The following is a 17,566-nucleotide window of genomic DNA, read 5'->3' on the forward strand; positions in this document are numbered from 1 at the left end:
TCATCGATCTACTCTCTAGACACTCAGCCTGTCGAGGCCACTCCCAAACCGATCCCGGTGGTTGAGCCTGTGATCATTGAGAAGCGTGTCGAAGTTGAGCGTGAGCTTCCGATGCTGACTCTGTCGTCGATAGTCGCTCAGCAGACGGAACCTGTCCTGGCCACAACTGAGCGCAGCGTAGACCTGGAGCATGAATCTGTGGTGGAGTCAGCCAAAAAACCCGAGCTTCCGGAACTGGCTGCATCGTCAATTTTCTCACAACAGACCGAGCCTGTCCTGGCTGTTATGCAGCGATCGGCTGAGCCGGAATTGGCAGTTGCTCTGGAGCGAGATGCCGCTGAGCCCAAGCTTTTGGACTTGAATGTTTCTGTCATCTCATCGGAATGCACGGAACCAGCTGCACCACAGTTGCACGAGGTGCCGATCGCTCCAGCTTCTCAAATCTCACTGTCCGATGTGAGAGCGGTGGAAACGATTCCCGTCAAACATGTTCCGTCGGCAATTGTTGTGCCCCCGGTTCAGCTGACCCATGGAAACACGCCATCGGCGCATAGCATGCATATGGTCAAGGGTCTCCCTGCTTCTGAATTGCCATTGCTCGTTGTCAACGATGATGGTCCAGAAAAGAATGCGGCCAGTGGTACAAACGGAACGACGCCAGACCCCACTCTACCATTGAGTACAATTTCTGGCAATGCTGTCCCACGCCAGACAAGACAGCAATCAGTTGGTCGTGCGGAACGGGCTGACCAGGGAGCCCAAACAATCCTGTCGTCGAAGCAAATTGACCAGATTCTCATGGATCGTGTCACCACCCGGCCCCTATCTCCTCCGGACAGTGACAAGGCCAAGGAACAGAACACCTCACCATTTGCCACACCCCGAGCACGCACTCGTCCCACTCATCAGTCCTCTCAATCCTCCCTCCCATCCCACCAGCTCAGGCCGGGCAGTTCGCTTAGCCATACCTCAAGCATCCAGAGCCACCCACCTTTGCCTACTGACCACAAGGAGGCTATCATGGCGGCCGAGAAACGATCATTGGATCAGCAGCCATCTTCTCCAGCGTTGATGGGTCCGCCCCTTGCCCCAGCCTCCGCTCACCGAACCAATGTAGGCCAGCGCCCGCGGACTCCCAACGAGTCGGGTCTTCAGGTCAACTCGACGTCCACCACGACCTCTAGAGTCAAGTTGAGAAACGAGAGTAACAGCCACATCTCACGACGGTCGTCAGTCTCATCTTTCGCCTCTGAGATCGATGAGCGGTTCGCCGCGCAGCCTATTGGCCCTCAGGGTTATGCCGCTGGTACGGACCCGAGGATGATCCAGGCTATCACGCAAACGATGATTGGCGAGTTCCTCTGGAAGTACACTCGCAAGACTGTCACTGGAGAGGTTTCTAGCACCAGACATCGTCGCTACTTCTGGGTTCATCCCTATACCCGCACGTTGTATTGGAGTGCACAGGACCCCCAGACCGCCGGCACGCGTGAACTGAAGACGAAGAGTGTTCCCATCGAGGCTGTCAGGGTCGTTCCTGACGACAATCCTTACCCCCCTGGCCTCCACTGCAGGAGTCTGGAGGTGGTCAGCCCCGGTCGCCGGGTTCGATTCACAGCGACCACCAGTCAGCGACACGAGACCTGGTTCAATGCACTATCGTACCTCCTGCTGCGCAACTCGGCGGAGAATGGGGAAGAACAAGAGAGCAACGCTTCGTTGCAAGACATCGATGAGTTTAACCCGGAGTTCCACTCACGCTCCCGACAGACCTCAAGGCTCTCTTTCTCCTCTTCGCGCAGTCGCACTGCACGGAATTGGCCGAAGGAGCGAGCTGGCTCTACCATTTCATCGCGCCGGACACTGACGCCGGGTCGAGGCTCTCCTTCACTTGCTGCCCCAGCCCCGTTTACTGAGCAACGGAACGGTTCTAGCTCTCGTCTCAGCACGATCTTGAATACGACGATCAAGGGCTCATTTGGTCGTAAGGGTCCGCGCTATGCGAGCTCGAGCGTCCATGAAGGAAGCGTCCACACCCGTGACAGCCACGATGACTTTCGGCATACGATGGAGAGACAAGAAAGCCAAGGGGATCGACTTGAGAATGTCCGAGCTTGTTGCGATGGTATGTATTCTTGTAATTCTGTGGACGTCAATGATTCACCAGCTAACTTGCCTAGGCAAACACGATGTCAGCGCCTTGTCCAGGACTAGTAAATATAGCCCGCGCGTGAACCGCATCCATTCCCATCATTAAGTTCGAACTTCGGAATTTGAGCGTGTCTGTCTCTTGGCCGGGGCTCCATCGCCCCTGTCCTCCGTGGTTTTGTGCGTCTGCACGAGTCTCTTTGATTTGCATCACCGTTGTCTTCGCACTCGACAACATTGGGAGTAGTACTTGTCTGGAGTTTGAAATAAGTGCACACTGAGCGTCTGGAACCTTGCATACCAGTTTTCTGGCCCATTTCCCGTGTCATCCTCCACGTCTACCCGGGCCCATCTCATAACCCCCGAAGGAACAAAAACGAACACCCTCTTTGTCACTCCATCTATATTTACCTCTTTTTAATCCCTCTTTCGGGAAGGGCGCCTGCATTTGCCGCCCCATCCCCTTTCCCCCTCCTCCACTCTCGGTGCCCGGATGGCTTTGGATCTTCTTGTCATTCCTTTGCTGCCTTTTCTTTCTATTGCATGACTACTTACCACTTACTACAATTAGTACAACTACAACCTACATCTACAACTCTAGTGACAAATCTTCGATTTCTCTCTTATGTTGACAACCCTCCTTCTTGGCTGGCGACTTGACGCGGTCTGTTACATTCTTTTTGAGATTGTTTCTTGGGGACTTCCTTGGCTCAGGGTTATTTCAGTCGGACTAGGATATAACTTCAATTGATCTCTTGATTAATCGATGTATGACGCTACCTAGGTTGAGTTTGAGTCTACTTATGTGCAAACTTGCTGCAGAACCATATACAATCGGCTTTCGTATGTGTTCAACTGGGTCCCTGTAGTTGTCAGAATATCCCAGCCAGTCAGTGAATGGGATCGGGTCTGTGAGGACGTTCATGTGACAAGTATGTACGGCACATACTTCGTTTGCTTGAGATTGATTGTGTTCCAGTGCACAATCAAGCTCTCCCCGCCGGCAAGAACCTAATATGGTTCCTGATTGGTCGTAGCTAACCTCCCTACTCGCGTAGGAAATAGCTCTGAACTCAATTAGTAGGGAGGATTGGATAGTAAATCGTTGAGCTTCTGTTCATACGCGTATGAATAGGAACTCGGGGAGTTTGGGCGAGAGGTTTAGACGACTGGTTGAAGAATCCGTAAGTATAGAGCTTGTCTTGTCCTTGTTCGGATAAGGCTCATGTGTGAGCGTGTGTGTGTGTATGAGCGTGTGTGTGTGTGTGTGTGTGTGTATTAGCAAATTTATGTTTTCCTTTATCCTATAACACTCATGTGTTTACATATTTATGTGGGTAAGTATGTATATTTGCAAATATATATATATAATAACATAAAACGGGGTATCATATCATATCATAATCAGGCCACAGCAAGCAAACAAATCATCAAAGCACAGGTAGAGAATAAAAAACACCTGAGAAGAATACCCTTCGAAGTTCATCTCCCTCCGATGAAAAATATAGCATAGCATGTTGCCTCTCGGGTGGGTTCAATCAATCTCAGGGTAAGACTGGAAGAGAGACTATAATCATATACCACTCCACTCCCCCGCCTTCTGTAGCGGTGAGCCCCTCATTACTCTCATCGCACTCATCCTCCATTTGGAGAGTTAACTCTCGATTAGACAGGCTTCGCGCGCCCCGCAGGCCAGAACTCGAAGAGATCGAGCGCCTCGCGGGTCCAGGGCCCTTGGTCGGCCGGGTCGGGTTCGGGGATCGTGGGGAGGCGGGGTCCCGTCGTGCTGTGGAAGGAGAGGGACGCTGTGGTTGTGGTTCGGGTGGTTAGGGCCGTGGGGTCGGAGTAGGATTTGCGGAGGCCGCCGTGGGTTGGTGTCTGTTTGGTTGTGAGGGTGGGGTTTGGGGGTCGTGGTGGGGCGTTGATGAGGTCGTTTAGGATGTTTTGTGTTGAGGTTGAGGGGGTGAAGTCGTTCTTGGTTGTGGAGGAGGAGGAGGAGGAGGAGGAGGTGGTGGTGGAAGAGGGTTGTGCGGGGGGTGCGGGGGTTTTGTTGTTTCTGGGGGCTGCAGCTGCAGCTGGTGCTGGTGCTACTGAAGCTGCTGAAGCTGGTTTGTAGGCTTGTCCGCCGCCACCGGGGAGAAGAGCTGAGTACATCAGTTTCTTGCGGGGTTTACTGGTGGATAGGCGGAGGAGGGTTGGAGGGTCTTCTGGTTTTGCGGGGCGTGGTTGTGGGTGTGATGCAGGGTTGGTGGTTTCTTTGCGGGGTGGTTGTAGAGGATTGACGCTGTCCTTGCGAGACGGTGGTAGTGGTGAAGCGCTGGCGCTGTCTTTGCGAGATGGTTCTAGTGATGGTGAAGCGCTGGCGCTCTCTTTGCTCGGTGCGCTCTTCGTAGCAACGAACTGCGGCGCGCCTGCTCTGGAATCGGCCTTCTGATGTCTCGGATTGGGAGGCGTCGTCGACACCGGCGCAGCGGTAGACGGACCGGTCAAGTCGACCACCGCAGCTCGAGGCCGAGACTGGACCGGCTGAACCGGCTGCACACGGCGCGAGGGAGTCTGAGCCTGCCGGTGCAGCTGCTGCGCAGACAGTCTTCCCTCCTCCGCCGGGGGGCTTGACTTCAAACCGGCGATTCTCTGTCGTTTAGCAGCGGGCGCAGCCACCACCCGGTCTCCGAGAGACTGCCCATGCTTCAGCACCCCGATGCCAGTGCCGACCTCATTCCCATTCCCACTCCCACTCCCACTTTCAGTATTGATCCCCATCCCAATATCCCCAGGGACCCCCCTCCGAACCCCAAGCACCTCATTCAACGAACGCACCTGCGTCCCCCTTCCAGCCAACAACGACGGCGTAGCAGTACCAGTACCAGTAGCAAAAGACTGAGACCTCCAACTCGACGCAGGCGAAGCCGTGTACAGCGAAGACTGCGTTCCGGCACCGGCACCGGCACCCAGACCCGAACCCCCCGCCCCCCTTCCCCCGTGAGAACTCGAATTCAAAACAAATGAAACATCCGTCTCCGACCGCCCAACCGCCTCACAAACCTGCACCAACACCCCGCGATCGAGCTCCAGCTCGTCACCATCTTGAATCCCCACGTCATCCTGCCGCCAGTGCAGATCGCCGATGAAGTTCCCCGCGGTGTCGTAGGTCATCACCCGCTTGTTGAACGTGTGGTAGCGTACGTAGCCGTCCTGCCAGCGTTTGGCCTTCCGGCGCGTGTCGTGCGTGAAGAGGCAGCGGTGTTTGAGGACGGGGGCGGTGTTTTGGGTTGGTGGGGGGAGGAGGGGGTTGTTTTGGGTCGAAGTGGTTGGGGTGCCTGGGGTGTTGGTGGGCATTGTGGGCTGTGGTTTGGTTGTTATGGGCGTTGATGCGGGATTGGGATTTGGTGGTCGTTATCGGTGGTGTAGGGGCGCGGGGTTGTGGTCTGGTCGTGTGTGCTGCGCGATGGGCCCTTGTGGTCACCCTCCGCGGGACCATTGATTCTTTCTTTGCTTCGCGTCCGGGTATAGTGGATGGTAGGTGAAGGTAATGAATCGAGAAGGGTGGTGTGGTTGTTGAAGACAGACAGAAAGTTGGAGACGCGAGCGGAAAGCGGAGCGGAGGAAGATCTTGTGTTCCGTCCGAGCGGAAGACCAAGCTGCAGCCTCAGGCCGTCATCCCGCGTTCCGCACTTGCTACTACGGAGTACTACGCAACGTATCATGGAGATTGATACATTATACTATCCTGCCGTGCATCTATAATGAACTCTTGGGCTCTTGATTACTAACCTCGGTTCCAATCGATCACTCCACATAATTGGCCGGGAAACTCCCCTTCACCCCCCGCAACTCTCCCTCCCACCAATCATCCGTACTCTCCGTCTTCTTCAAAACACGGATCCGATCGCCCTCGCGGAACGACAAGTCCCCCTGCCCTTGGCCCCCGAAGTCATACAGCGCCGTCACGAACAGCGCGTTCTGGGAATGCGCTCGGGGCGGCGGAGGCGGAGGCGGCTTCTTCTTGCCCGCTAGCAGCGTACTCGCCCCAGGGGACACTGCTGGACGCGACGGCGAGGGAGATGGCTGTCGGTTGCTGCTGCTGGAGCGGTTGAAGTGGTTTGCACGGGAAGCAACGGACGAGAGACCGGGCGACATAGCTGCCGTCGCAGGGGATAAGGAAGAGGCGGCGGCCGCCGCCGCAGGAGACAAAGACTGATTCTGCGGATTACTGCTGGACCGACTGAAGTAATCTGCTCGAGCCGCGACGGACGAAATACCGGGGGACACCGCTGCAGCAGCGGAGGCAGGCGGCGGTGACGTATACTGATTATGGTTGCTGTTTCGACTGAAGTAGTCTGCTCGAGAAGCAACGGAGGAAAGTCCCGGGGACGGGGAGCGGATGTACTCGGTGGCGGAGACGTAGGATTCGCCTGCGGGGGACGAGGCGGAAGTCTGCGGTACTGGTGCTTGCGGGGAGAGATGATGACTCGAGCCCGACGGTAGGTTGAGAGACGACGTCGAGGCGGTAGACGGCATGCTCGATAGCTGTGGCTTCGGTCTGGGGATTGGTTTCGGCTTCGTTTCGAGGTTGGGTAGAGGCTTGGTATCGTAGACAGGTGGTGGTGGCACGGGAGGAAGCTTTTGCTGAGCTGCAGGGGGCGCCGGTGGTGGGAGCTTCCGCTGAACAGCTGCGGGATTGGGTGAAACTGGCCGTGGCGGCTTAGGGGGCGGAGTTTCTTCGTGAGCGCTAGGTGAGCGGCAGTAACTCGATATTAGGTTTGCAGGGCGACTGATGATACTATGGCCGTTGCGCTGGTGTTCGTCCACCGGAGACATCCGAACAGTCTTGCCATTGGCGATGCTGGCGAAGCTTTCGACTTCCTGCTGGACCGGGAGATGGGCGCGTTCCCAGTCTTCGACGATATGCTCCATGGGTGGGGCGGGGACCGGGAATTGTTCGTCCTGGCTGTACTCCATGACCACAGTGTAATAATGGGCTAGCATGGTGTTCTGGAGCTCGATCTGGGCGGCCAGAAGACGGGGGAGCAGAGAGAATGCGGCAGCGATGAGAGGCGGGAGACAGTGCCGGAGATGCTCGTCGGCAGCGTTATAGTCCTGCTTGCATTAGACACGCCACTTCAAGCCTTGCTGGGACCCTACCTCTGTCGCCTTGGCGAGGTCGCCCTCGGCCTTGACCAGGGCGGCATTGTCGCGATCCGACCGCTTGGTCTTCTTGGTGTAGTTATCCACGCGGCTCTGATGACGTTCATAGTCCAGCTGGAACGACGCAAATCAGCATAAGCAAGATAAACGCCACAACAAGACACACACACACACCTTACGATCGTCGCGCTTCTTGATGGTCTTCTTCATGGGAGTCAAGTACTCTCTGGCCTGGGTGGCTGGCTTGATCATGCGTTCGTCGACGGCGGTGATATCGGCCAATAACTCTCTCCGGAGCTCCTCATACTGGTCCCGAAGCTTATTTGTCCGAGCCAGGGTCTCGCGCGGAGTCAGGACTGCTTTGTTGTCGGTGGCAGAGTCGGAGGACCCGAGGATGGGAGCATAGAGAGCGTTGAATTCGGCCAGCATGCGATTCTGGTGGATCAGGAGGGAGGACCAGGCATCGCGCCATGCGCTGGTGAATTCGATGATCTGGGGTTTGGTGACGGCGGGTGGCCGAAAGTTAGTTGGAGGCTTCCAATGCGGGGAGAGCTCGCAATTCGGGCAGCGATTGTTGACATACTCGGCCAAGAAGCTTGTCGGCTTCCTCAAAGTCTTTGAGAAGAATGGCCACCTGGCTCTCATCGGCGGATCGCTTCATGAAGCGACCGAATTGTCTTTGCATGGACTGCATGGTGCCGCGTGGCCCCTCAAGGGGTCAAAAAGAGGGGAGGAGATGGAAGTGGAACGAGGGGAATGAAGGAGAGCGTCACCGACTGGCCATCCAGGCTGGCTGGTGGATAAGAACTGCAATAAGGATGAAAGTGAGGACGGAGTAAGGGGGGGAATTACTCTTCCTAAACATAAGCAGAAATGAAAAAGAGAACAAGCCAGCTAGACAAGAGACAGTTGAAGATGACGCATGGTTGTTGGTTGTTAGTGGTTAGTTGTTAGTTGTTGCTCCTCCTTTAGTTTATGTTTCAGCCTGCTAACTCTGGCCCGCCGCTAAACTACATTAATGATTCACTCTCTTTGACAAGACAACAACAACAACAACAACAGGAACTCCTGTACTCGAACACGAAGGACAGAAGAAGGGGATTATGACTGCTCTGTGACCCCATTGAATAACCACCACCAAGTTCATTACTCAGCCCTCTTAGCACTAATTACACTACCTATCCCTGTTCTCCCTAAGAAAAATGCATACATCTAAGAACGTGTTGCTAAGGTGCGCCTTGTTAACGTTGACAGCGACTCCCAAGCGTCTGGCAACCAAGCTAAAACCGCCAAGTCGTTTTGTCTGAGAGCCAAGAGCTCTAGATAAAAGCACCCACGCCACCATCACTGGCATCCGCATCAGGCTGGCGTCGCCGGCTTTCCAAAAACATCTCCACCATGCGCTTGCTCGAAATCGGGGAACGTGAGTTTAGCGACTGCGCATCCGAGCCTTTGATGTCGGGATACTCGCTCTCTACCTTCAGGTTTTCGTTGGTCAGTCGTCGGTTGTCGTGATACCCTCGAGCGGATCGGCTATGCAGGGACCGGGCATCTCGCGAGGCTGGGGGGCATCGAGCCGGGTGTCTGCCGTATGTTGCGCTCGCATTCTTCTGAGAAAAGCCACCAGCTTTGTCTCTTCTCGGGGTCGGCGACTCGGGCATGGGGAATCGATTTGACGAGAAGGATTGCATGGGTGGCGGTGCACAGCTCTGCGCGCGGGACCCAATTTGACTATGAAAGGTGCCATAGCCGTGCAAATTGGGGCGATTGTGTGGCGATGCCGGTCTGGGAGGCGGCGGTGGAGGCACTGGCCCGTCGAGCTGCTCTTTCTGGGTCGTCACAACGGTCCGGACGCTCGAGGATCGGCTGAACGGCCGCGAAAAGTTGCTGGTAGAAGTGACCTTGCGATTCGACCACATGTCGTCGTCGATAAAGACACGGCCATGGGAGTCCTCCCTCAACCGAGTGGGATCTTGGCAGACCAAATCGTTCTCGTCGCTTTGGATTTGCGCATGCTCGCGATAATGAGATTGGATAGGGGTGAGGTTCTCGATCTTTGCGATCTCTGTGTGCATCCATTGCTTCCAGTCCGCGCTTGGTCGGGCGGATGCTCGAGTCGGCTGAGTTCCCGATTCACGCTTTGGTGAGCCGTAAGTGGTTCTTTGCGTGTCGTAGATTGTAGCCGTTCCAGGTTCATCGGGAAGTTTCGAGCCAACCTCCCAGTCCTTGGTATCGGGATTGCCGCCGGTGGACCGAGAATACACACTGGACGAATTCGATACTGCGTCCGGACTTTGCCGGTCGGGAGTGCCTAGGCGTCGCGCGGGTACCTCTACGGGCTTTTTGACCATGGAAAGTCCCTTGTTACCAGGGATAAGAGAGGTGGTCGTCCGATACTTGTTGGCACATGGGGATTCCTGGAAGCACTGAGTCGGGGGTGGTGACTGCTGCTGAGGAGTCGCTGTACCGGCATTCGCAGTGATGAAGGACCGGGGCGAGGGAATGGATTCATCGCTGGGTATCAGACGGACAGCCTGTCCATTCTGCCGCACAGACACTGAAGCGGCAGGCGTTGGGATGATGCGATGCTCTTTGACATGGCCGATGGCGATATTCTCGCATCGGTCCAGTGCGCTGCTTTCGCCGATCCTTCTCATCAATGCGGAATACAAGCGTTGGCTGTCGACTTTGCTGTTCGGTCTCAGCGGGCTGCAATCGGGTATGGGACTGTTTCCATAGGGGCAATCCTCTGCTAAATTCTGATCCGAGTGGCCCTTCTCATCGATGACTGACAGGTGGCTTCGACCGCCGATGTTGCCGGTCACTACAGTATTTGCGGTCGTTGAGTCTGCCCAGCTTGTCACACGAGAACGACTCGTGGCCAAGCTCTCCGAGCTTTCAGCAATCCCAGCGGTAGGGTACTGCTTTGTGTGTACAATGGCTGCCGGACGGGATGTACCAGGGGTGTGAGGGCTGTACGCGGACCAGCTAGTATCCGGTTCGTTGGCATTTCCTCCTGTCTTGTCGTGGGATCCTTGGTTTTCATCATTACCGATAGATGGCTTTGAAAGGCCCAGGACCTTCTTGAAACCTTTCTTGATGGACGACGAGAAAGATCTTGATTTTCCATACGAGGAAGCGCTTTTTGTAGGTTGAGCGGAAGGCGTGCCTGCAGTACCAACTGCTGATATGGTCGGACGGAGCGTTTTTCTGAACGGTCTATGCTCTCGTCTTGTCTTGGGCACGGACAACCGCGACTGTTCTGGCTGAGGGGAGTTGTCGGCCGATTGCTGCTGAAACTGGGTGCGCGCCAGTTCGATCGCCGTATCATGACTTTGGACATGTCGTAGAGGCACAGCTGGCGGCTTCTCGCCCCGGAGAAAGGACATTGAACGCCGCAGGGTGCCATAGGTGCGAGCCGCACGCGGTGGTTGCTCTTTCTCAGCATTCGTAGCGTGGTTCAGTGGGGAGGACATTCCATGAGATGTGCGAGACGAACGCTGTCCGGTGGAGAACATCGACCGCGACTTGCGCAGACGTCTATAGGACGAAGGCAGGAAGAAGTCTTGGCTGTCGAATCCCTGAAACTCACTTATGGGAGGCAGAGCGGCGGACGCGTAGTCCTCATCTTGTGTGCTGGAATCGACAGTGGCTGAGCGGCGCGAGGACTCATCGTCGACGGGGACTTTGCGGGTGCTTGGCTGTGAGCCAGTATGTCGGTGTCTTCGAGGAGGCACAGCCATGTTTCCAGGGCCACCCAGCGCGTCATAGGAGCATTTGGAGCGCAGCATGGCGAGAGAGGCAGCGGTGGTGGCATGTTGCCGGGCGATCTCAGGGTCGGGGGTATCGCTGGACACGGAGCTGCGATGGCTTCTCCGGATGGAGCGCGCAGACTTAGATCCTCGCAAGCGGTCCATGGCTCTCAATGGAGCAGCATTCATATCACAATATTAAGCTGCAGGAGTACTTATGTCAGGGACATATGATAGAGTACTAATCGATATGTGAGGTGGAAGGATAACGTTCGGGGAACAGAGAATATACGCATGGGTTTCATTGTTGAGGAAGCGACTCGAAGTTTGGCAGGTGCTGTTCTTAGAGAAGGGTTGAGGTTGATTGTGCCTTCCTCGGACATTGTTCATGCTATCTCAACTGGGTAGCAGCGGATAGCCTCATTGTAGGTCTATGTCGCTAACGCATCAGCAAGTGGTGTCGGAGTCACTGCTTTATACTCTCCTAACCAGTGAGTAGATTGTGTCGCAGACAAACTGTTTTGCATTCATTTGCACGATGGTCACTCATTCTGAATTCTGAAAGAGAATATGATGCCCTAGCAGAAGCTCGTGATATTATGATAGCTGGTAGTTTTGCTCTCAGCAAGACTAGTAATACCATACAAAGCATAGTCAATCCATTCAAGTTGTCAACAATATATCATCAAACGAACCATCCAAGTCAGCTTATCTGATCAGCACATAAACCAACCATCAAGAAATTACCCATCCGTTACCAGATAAGGAACCATCCCGGATGCTGCAGCCCCTATACTCTACTAGATAGTATCCAGCACGCATAATCAGATCCTCCTCCCGTCCTCGACCGGTCTCGACCTCTCACATGATAATAACACCGTCAACTAACCAACACTGCATCGCATTGACATTACCATTCCTGTCCCAGTCAACCTGAACTTGAACCATCAAACCCCGACAGGACCTTTAAGCACCGGTTATAGTCAGCTCCAACCACATATCACCCACACAACAAAAATCAATCTGCCCGCACCGGCGCCGGAATACTCAAACCAGCGAACCCGAGCATCTTCCCAATTGACTAAGTAATCCAAAAGCATAGTCTCCATCCCGTCTTATCCAGCCTTATCTACGCTATAACACGCACTTAACACTAATTCTAGACGCATCCATCCAAGCCCACTTGTGCAGAGCACATGGTGCATTACCGGTCCAACGCGGAGCAGATCATCTGCAGCCACGCTGGAGCCTGATACTTCACAGTGTCATTGCCAGCTCGCCAGTTGGCCAGTCCACCAGTCAGCTGTCACCGAAACACCGCATCGGGAGCGAGGTCTAGACCAACGATGATCAGACATACTACCCAGCCACTATCATACTAACCAACAGAGGGAAGTTCACCCACCCGCACGCCAACAACCACAAGCCGTCAGTCTAGTAGGTAGCAGTCAGCAGCACTAGCCCAGAAGAGCAAAGTAGATGCAGTGACGGCACTGTCTCGCCGGAGGACCGTATAGTACCTTGGGTGATGTGCGTGGGTGGCTGCAGCCGTTTTGCATTGTAGAGTAATTTCATTCCATGCAATTAGCGGTAGCGGAGGTCTAAGTCCGGGATAGTCTTTCGGATTGGGAAGTAGGTGGCGTTTGAGGTTCACTGGCTGTCTTCTCATTCGGTCATGATTAATCGGTCGTGACTTGACCTCACTACCGGAGTGAGGAGGTAAGCTGGAATACCCCGCATCTCCATAATGTATATACATACATTATAGCGTCCAGACCGAGGCAAGGAAGCAAGAGTAGTACCTCACTCTCCCGCCACTGTCTATCTAATCCCCACCGAAAAAGAAAGTATTAGACATCATCATCATCACACCACATTAGCCAAACCGTGACGTCTACTCGCACCGGATACACGAGCGGGGTGAGGGGAGGGGACGGGACCGACCCGGGTAGCAGATGCGGATCAGCCAACTATTTACAAATGCGGGAGGGTTGGGCCGATGGGAACAGTTTCCTGCTATCTTCTATGGACTACGTTCCCTTCTCTTGTCACTCTACGACCGGTTGGTTGTGTTACATTGTGGACTGACCCGGCAGTTCCTTCGTGCACTAAGGAAAGAGGAGAATAAGTCGGTCAGTAGTGAGGAATGACGCTATGCCAAGGCCACCAGCCCCAACCCCGGTCGACTTTTGTCCGAACAGCTAGCTAGTTATATGTTGCTGACGCTCACGGACTTAGTCTAGCACATCATCATTAGGCAGTGCTGAAGATACTACTAGAGGTAGGTACGTAGAGTAAAGTCGATGTAAAACGTCTTCGTCTTTCCCTCCTCGGAAGACAACGCAACTAGCTGCAACGGTCCGGGTAATGCCGAGCGGGGAGGAGGGGGAGAAGAGGAGGTCACAGGTGCGCACGCACGGTGAATGACGGATGACGGATGATAACTAGAGAAAGGTAGGTAAGACGCACGGATGGCCCTCGGGACTAGACTATCCTATCCTGGTGTTTGTTCTTGACCCGTGAGGGTCACATGGACTGCCGGGTGAAAAGGTACTGTCCAGTCCAGTCCAGTCAATCGTGCCGCTGGTGGTGATATGCACTGGCATCACCGACAGACGAGATCAGCTGGTCAAAAGGTGAGCAAAACAGGGTTGGAGGGCTGATCCCGACGCGGTCATCGGGAGATCTCTCGGTCTAGCCTGGTGAAATTGTGTTGGTGTTACCATACATCTGCTCACTCCCTGTTACTACTAGCAAGTTGGGCAGTTCGTTACTATGAGGTGCATCTCAGAATTATCTTTCTTCTCTGTTCAATACTTCATTGCTCACAAATCATTCATCAAGAAAAAAAAAAAAAATGGAAATAGGGTATATTCAAGTATGACAAATAAGGTAAAAGAAACATAAGACAGAAAAAAAAGGTACCTTGGATCGTACAGGTAGGCCGAATTGGGTATGGGTAAATCGACCAACGCAGATTACAACAAAGAAAAAAGCAACCGGACATGACAAAGAGAAGGATTACAAGACAGTGTCGGGACCAAGCGCGATGATGAACCACGCACATCGGGATGAGGGGGTAAAAAGAGGAAGGGGATGTGAAGGAAAGTAAGAAGAGAAAGAAAAAGACAAGAGAAGAAAAGAAAAAAGCATTCCACCTGCGCCCACTGCCCGCCCGCAGCAGAGTTTCCCAGTTGCGCACGCGGGAGGTATTTCCTTGCGCCGTCCCGGAAATGACTGACCGTCGTCAAGAGCGAAGAGTGAAGTGAATTGCTCTTGCGTTGCGTATCTTGCGGTCGTCCTCGCCGGATTCCCAAATCACAGTCAACCCGCATAAACCCATCCAGTAAAGCAATTCCAAAACCCCAGTAGACCCAATGCTGTAACCCAGAATGACCCCATGCGAAACACAATTAACAAAGAGTCATGTCACAGAGGTGCACCAGCGCATTCCGAGTCGGATGGCCCCGTCGGAAAAGTCGCGAGGAGATGTGGGTGCGTGAGAGCGAGCGCAGAGGAAAATAAGAAGTGTCCGATCGCTGCAATCGGTGGGACATCCGACAAAACCGCCCTCGCAGTGCTATCAACCCGATGATGATGATCGATCATAACTCCCAGAAATGCATTCCAGTTCCGAGCATCAACCCACACATGATAGAGAGGAAAAAGAGAGCGAAGAAAAGGTGGGCGAGAAGGGCACAAGGGCCTCCGGGATCGGTCCCAGCCGGCAGGACCCCTGCAAATCAGTCGATAGAAATCCGGGAATTCACCGTTGCGCCCTGCTCGTCGCCATGTTGCCGTCAGGTCAGGTCGTTCATCATGCGCAGCGGTCGATGATCTCCTTGTATGGTGAGTCATTCAGGATCTCGGACGGCAGGGCTCGACGGTAATCTCTGGGTTGGGCAAAGGGAGAGGTCGAGCGAGGGTGACGGAGCTTCAATTGCTGTGACCCTCATCGTCAGTATAAGGTAGGAAGTAAGCTTCCGCGGGACGAACATACCACACAGTCGGGGCATTTGCCGCCATTAATGTTAACACGGCCACGGCAGCCACGAGGATAGTTGGCACAGGAGAACATGGTGAGTGAATGTGGTCGAGAGGTGAGGATATTATCCTGAAAGCGGGTGTTGGTATTGGTGTAGGTGTTGGTGTTGCTGGATAGTGGTCACGATCGACTGGGAAGTTTGGAGCTGAATGAATCCCGTCAAGGGAGCTTTTCTAGGGCTGGGGGGGATTTGGTGACTTCGAGGCGGAACCAGGCCAAGTTAAAAGGAAACCCCAGAAAAAAAAAATTCCAGAAGATCCGAAAAAAAAAAATTGTCAAAAAAAGTAAGGGCCGTTATAGACAATAATAATAAATGTTAGGACCCAAAGGAAATTAGCCCCAATTCCACGCCACGGGGCAATTACGTCAAGATCGCAAGGCCGTTGTCCTGCAGCGAGCCAGCGACACCAGCAAGGGGGGTTCAGTGGACAGAGTGGGAGTGGAAAAAGGAATCGCAGGCGCCGCGCCGGGGTCCGTTGAGGTTCTAGCGCTGAGGTTGGGCTGCGCCACTAAAGTGGGTGGTGGTGGTGGTGGGATGGGGCGAAGAGAGACAAAAAAATAAAAATAAGCCCAGATAAAAATGGAAAAAAAAAGGGAAAGTGAAGACAGTCTCAAAATGCTACCGTAAAGGAATGAAGGAAGGGATGAAAGAAGGAGACCAAAATTGAACGATCAACGATCAATAATTATCACACTGAAGAACTTGTTGATTCGATGTGAGGAATCTCCGTGAAAAGGGACCAGACCACAATGGAAGGAGATAAGGAGAACTGAGGAACTTCAAGTTAGAAAATAGAGGGGAAAAAAAGGTAGCAAATTGTAAAGATAGGGATCTCAGCGGTTTATATCCGTCCTTGATGGAGAAACGGGAGATCTAGTTAAGTTAGTCGGACTGAGACTAGTAGTCACTGTGTCAAGATGCGAAACGAGCTCGAGAGTTTAGGTTTTTTTTTTTTGAAAGGGAAATAGATGGGGAAAAGGGCAGTCTCGTCGTACGGTTAGGCATTAATGACAATCAAATCACCGCACTTGCAACAATATAAAGCATGCTTTGCGAATGGTCGTCGCAGTACGTCCATTACGGCCCAGGATATTAATTTTGGGTTCCATGCCATCTAACGGGCCACGGGACGGGGGGCCTTGGATGGAGCCTAGAGTGTATAGAATATTATTCTGATGCAGTCAGTTGTCGAATGAGAGGCACAGCTTGCACTACCCTACGAGTCGACGGGTGCAATGACTGCTTGGTACCTGAAATGGTGCCGGTGACAAGTGTGGCGAGGGGAAGTCGCAGCAGGCAAATCACGGTTGACCCACGACGGACTACCCTCTGGAGCATTCGTAACAATCCTTCGCTTGAGATCCTGGGCATCACTGATGGGATCATTGGTTGTAGTGGCCAGCCAGAGTCTCGACAGTGGATTCCGTGTTTCTCGGCTGGTTGTTCGACAACGATCCAGAAGGGAGGAGGGGTTCGAAGGGAAAAAGAGTGGTAGGTAGAGAGAGGGGGGGCGGGAAAGAAGTGCAGAGAAAAATATGTATTAAGATTACTTATGTTCTTTCCCCCAAGGAGATTTCAGACGTGCCTCACATTCTGCCCCCATGTAACAGCTTTCAATTGCTGTTGGAAGGATAATGACTCGCAGGTTTTGGCCCCTGACTGACCTGACTGACCTGACTTGAGTTGACTTGACTTACTTGACTAGACTACTACTGACTGGGAAAAGGGACAAGACATGGAATTGGAACTAGAAGGGAACAAACATGATTGCAGGGCGGCGTGGGCCCTGTCAGGACAGCAATTTCTGTTCGTTTCCTTTTCACAACTTAATCTTTTGCAACAAGGCCTTGCTGGCGAAGTCGATAAAATCAAGATAATCTTGACAAAGTAAGCGAATAAGCAATAAGCATAGTAATTGGATGACTGGCATCTCCCAGCGGCAATGCATCGTCGTCAAGCAGTTTCGGATTGATGAGGGTTAATAGAGCCGTAGCTTCAGAGTCTGGATCTTGGGCCGAACTGTCGCACCAAGGTCGAAGTTTCCACAGTTTCTGGAACGTCGACTAAGCTTCCAAGTTCCCTTTCTCCTTTTTCTTTTTCGATTTTTTTCTTCTCTTTTTTTTTCTGGCTGCAGGCTGTTCTCCCCCCTTACCCGTTTGGTGCCTCCCATTTTTGCCCCCTTCGGTCTAGTCCCCTTGGCCGGGGGTTGCATGTCTGGTCAATCAGCATAAGGTCGGCTGTCGGAAAACACGGATTGTCAATCCAATGATCCATAGATAATCCATTGACGAGGCGATTGACGGTGCGGTCTTTGTCGATGATCCCTGCATGGCATTAATGACCATGACTTCTGGTTGAGCGAGTCAGAGGCCGAGTAGATGACAGAGAGACCCCGAGCTTTGTCCTTTCATCAATGAATCGGACCATCACATCGGTAGATCCTCGCTCCTTCGGTCTTTCCGTTGGGCGGAG

The 17,566-nt window shown here is 53.4% G+C and overlaps 5 protein-coding genes across 5 annotated transcripts in view; 1 reads left to right on the plus strand and 4 right to left on the minus strand.

Annotated features, from left to right (window-relative positions):
* BO97DRAFT_355170 (putative nuclear migration protein (ApsA)) overlaps nt 1–2,257 on the plus strand; it is a gene marked incomplete at both ends in the record, with an annotated part of 5,408 nt that extends 3,151 nt beyond the window's left edge. Inside the window, 3 exons of the mRNA XM_025692129.1 lie at nt 67–282; nt 328–2,125; nt 2,181–2,257. Of these exons, the coding sequence (XP_025547141.1) occupies nt 67–282; nt 328–2,125; nt 2,181–2,257 (2,091 nt within the window). The remainder of the gene's footprint in view (nt 1–66; nt 283–327; nt 2,126–2,180) is intronic.
* Nucleotides 2,258–3,813: 1,556 nt separating this feature from the next.
* BO97DRAFT_480922 (uncharacterized protein) lies at nt 3,814–5,487 on the minus strand (the record flags this gene model as incomplete). The annotated part of the gene is made up of 1 exon (XM_025700784.1): nt 3,814–5,487. One exon carries the CDS (start codon nt 5,485–5,487, stop codon nt 3,814–3,816), a length of 1,674 nt encoding a protein of 557 aa, XP_025547142.1.
* Nucleotides 5,488–5,904: 417 nt separating this feature from the next.
* BO97DRAFT_408637 (BAR and SH3 domain-containing protein) lies at nt 5,905–8,228 on the minus strand. Its single transcript, XM_025695908.1, has 4 exons — nt 7,880–8,228; nt 7,471–7,788; nt 7,294–7,410; nt 5,905–7,248 (listed from the first exon to the last, which is right to left on the minus strand). Exons 1-4 carry the CDS (start codon nt 7,988–7,990, stop codon nt 5,938–5,940), a joined length of 1,857 nt encoding a protein of 618 aa, XP_025547143.1. The 5' UTR covers nt 7,991–8,228; the 3' UTR covers nt 5,905–5,937.
* Nucleotides 8,229–8,615: 387 nt separating this feature from the next.
* On the minus strand, nt 8,616–11,237 carry BO97DRAFT_399063 (uncharacterized protein; the record flags this gene model as incomplete). Its single annotated transcript, XM_025694219.1, has 1 exon — nt 8,616–11,237. The coding sequence occupies one exon, from the start codon at nt 11,235–11,237 to the stop codon at nt 8,616–8,618; it is 2,622 nt and encodes an 873-aa protein (XP_025547144.1).
* Nucleotides 11,238–14,865: 3,628 nt separating this feature from the next.
* On the minus strand, nt 14,866–15,126 carry BO97DRAFT_355153 (uncharacterized protein; the record flags this gene model as incomplete). The annotated part of the gene is made up of 2 exons (XM_025692126.1): nt 14,866–14,991; nt 15,049–15,126. The coding sequence occupies 2 exons, from the start codon at nt 15,124–15,126 to the stop codon at nt 14,866–14,868; spliced, it is 204 nt and encodes a 67-aa protein (XP_025547145.1).
* Between the last annotated feature and the right edge of the window lie 2,440 nt (nt 15,127–17,566).

Source organism: Aspergillus homomorphus (genome assembly GCF_003184865.1).
Source record: "Aspergillus homomorphus CBS 101889 unplaced genomic scaffold BO97scaffold_55, whole genome shotgun sequence".
In the NCBI taxonomy this organism is placed as follows: domain Eukaryota; kingdom Fungi; phylum Ascomycota; class Eurotiomycetes; order Eurotiales; family Aspergillaceae; genus Aspergillus; species Aspergillus homomorphus.

Coding starts and splice junctions, on each gene's coding strand:
- BO97DRAFT_408637 (XM_025695908.1), bottom strand. CDS start 7,990: ATGCAGTCCATGCAAAGACAATTCGGTCGCTTCATGAAGCGATCCGCC. Junction 7,411..7,470: donor AGAAGCGCGACGATCGTAAG/GTGTGTGTGTGT, acceptor GCGTCGTTCCAG/CTGGACTATGAACGTCATCA. Junction 7,249..7,293: donor ACCTCGCCAAGGCGACAGAG/GTAGGGTCCCAG, acceptor TAATGCAAGCAG/GACTATAACGCTGCCGACGA.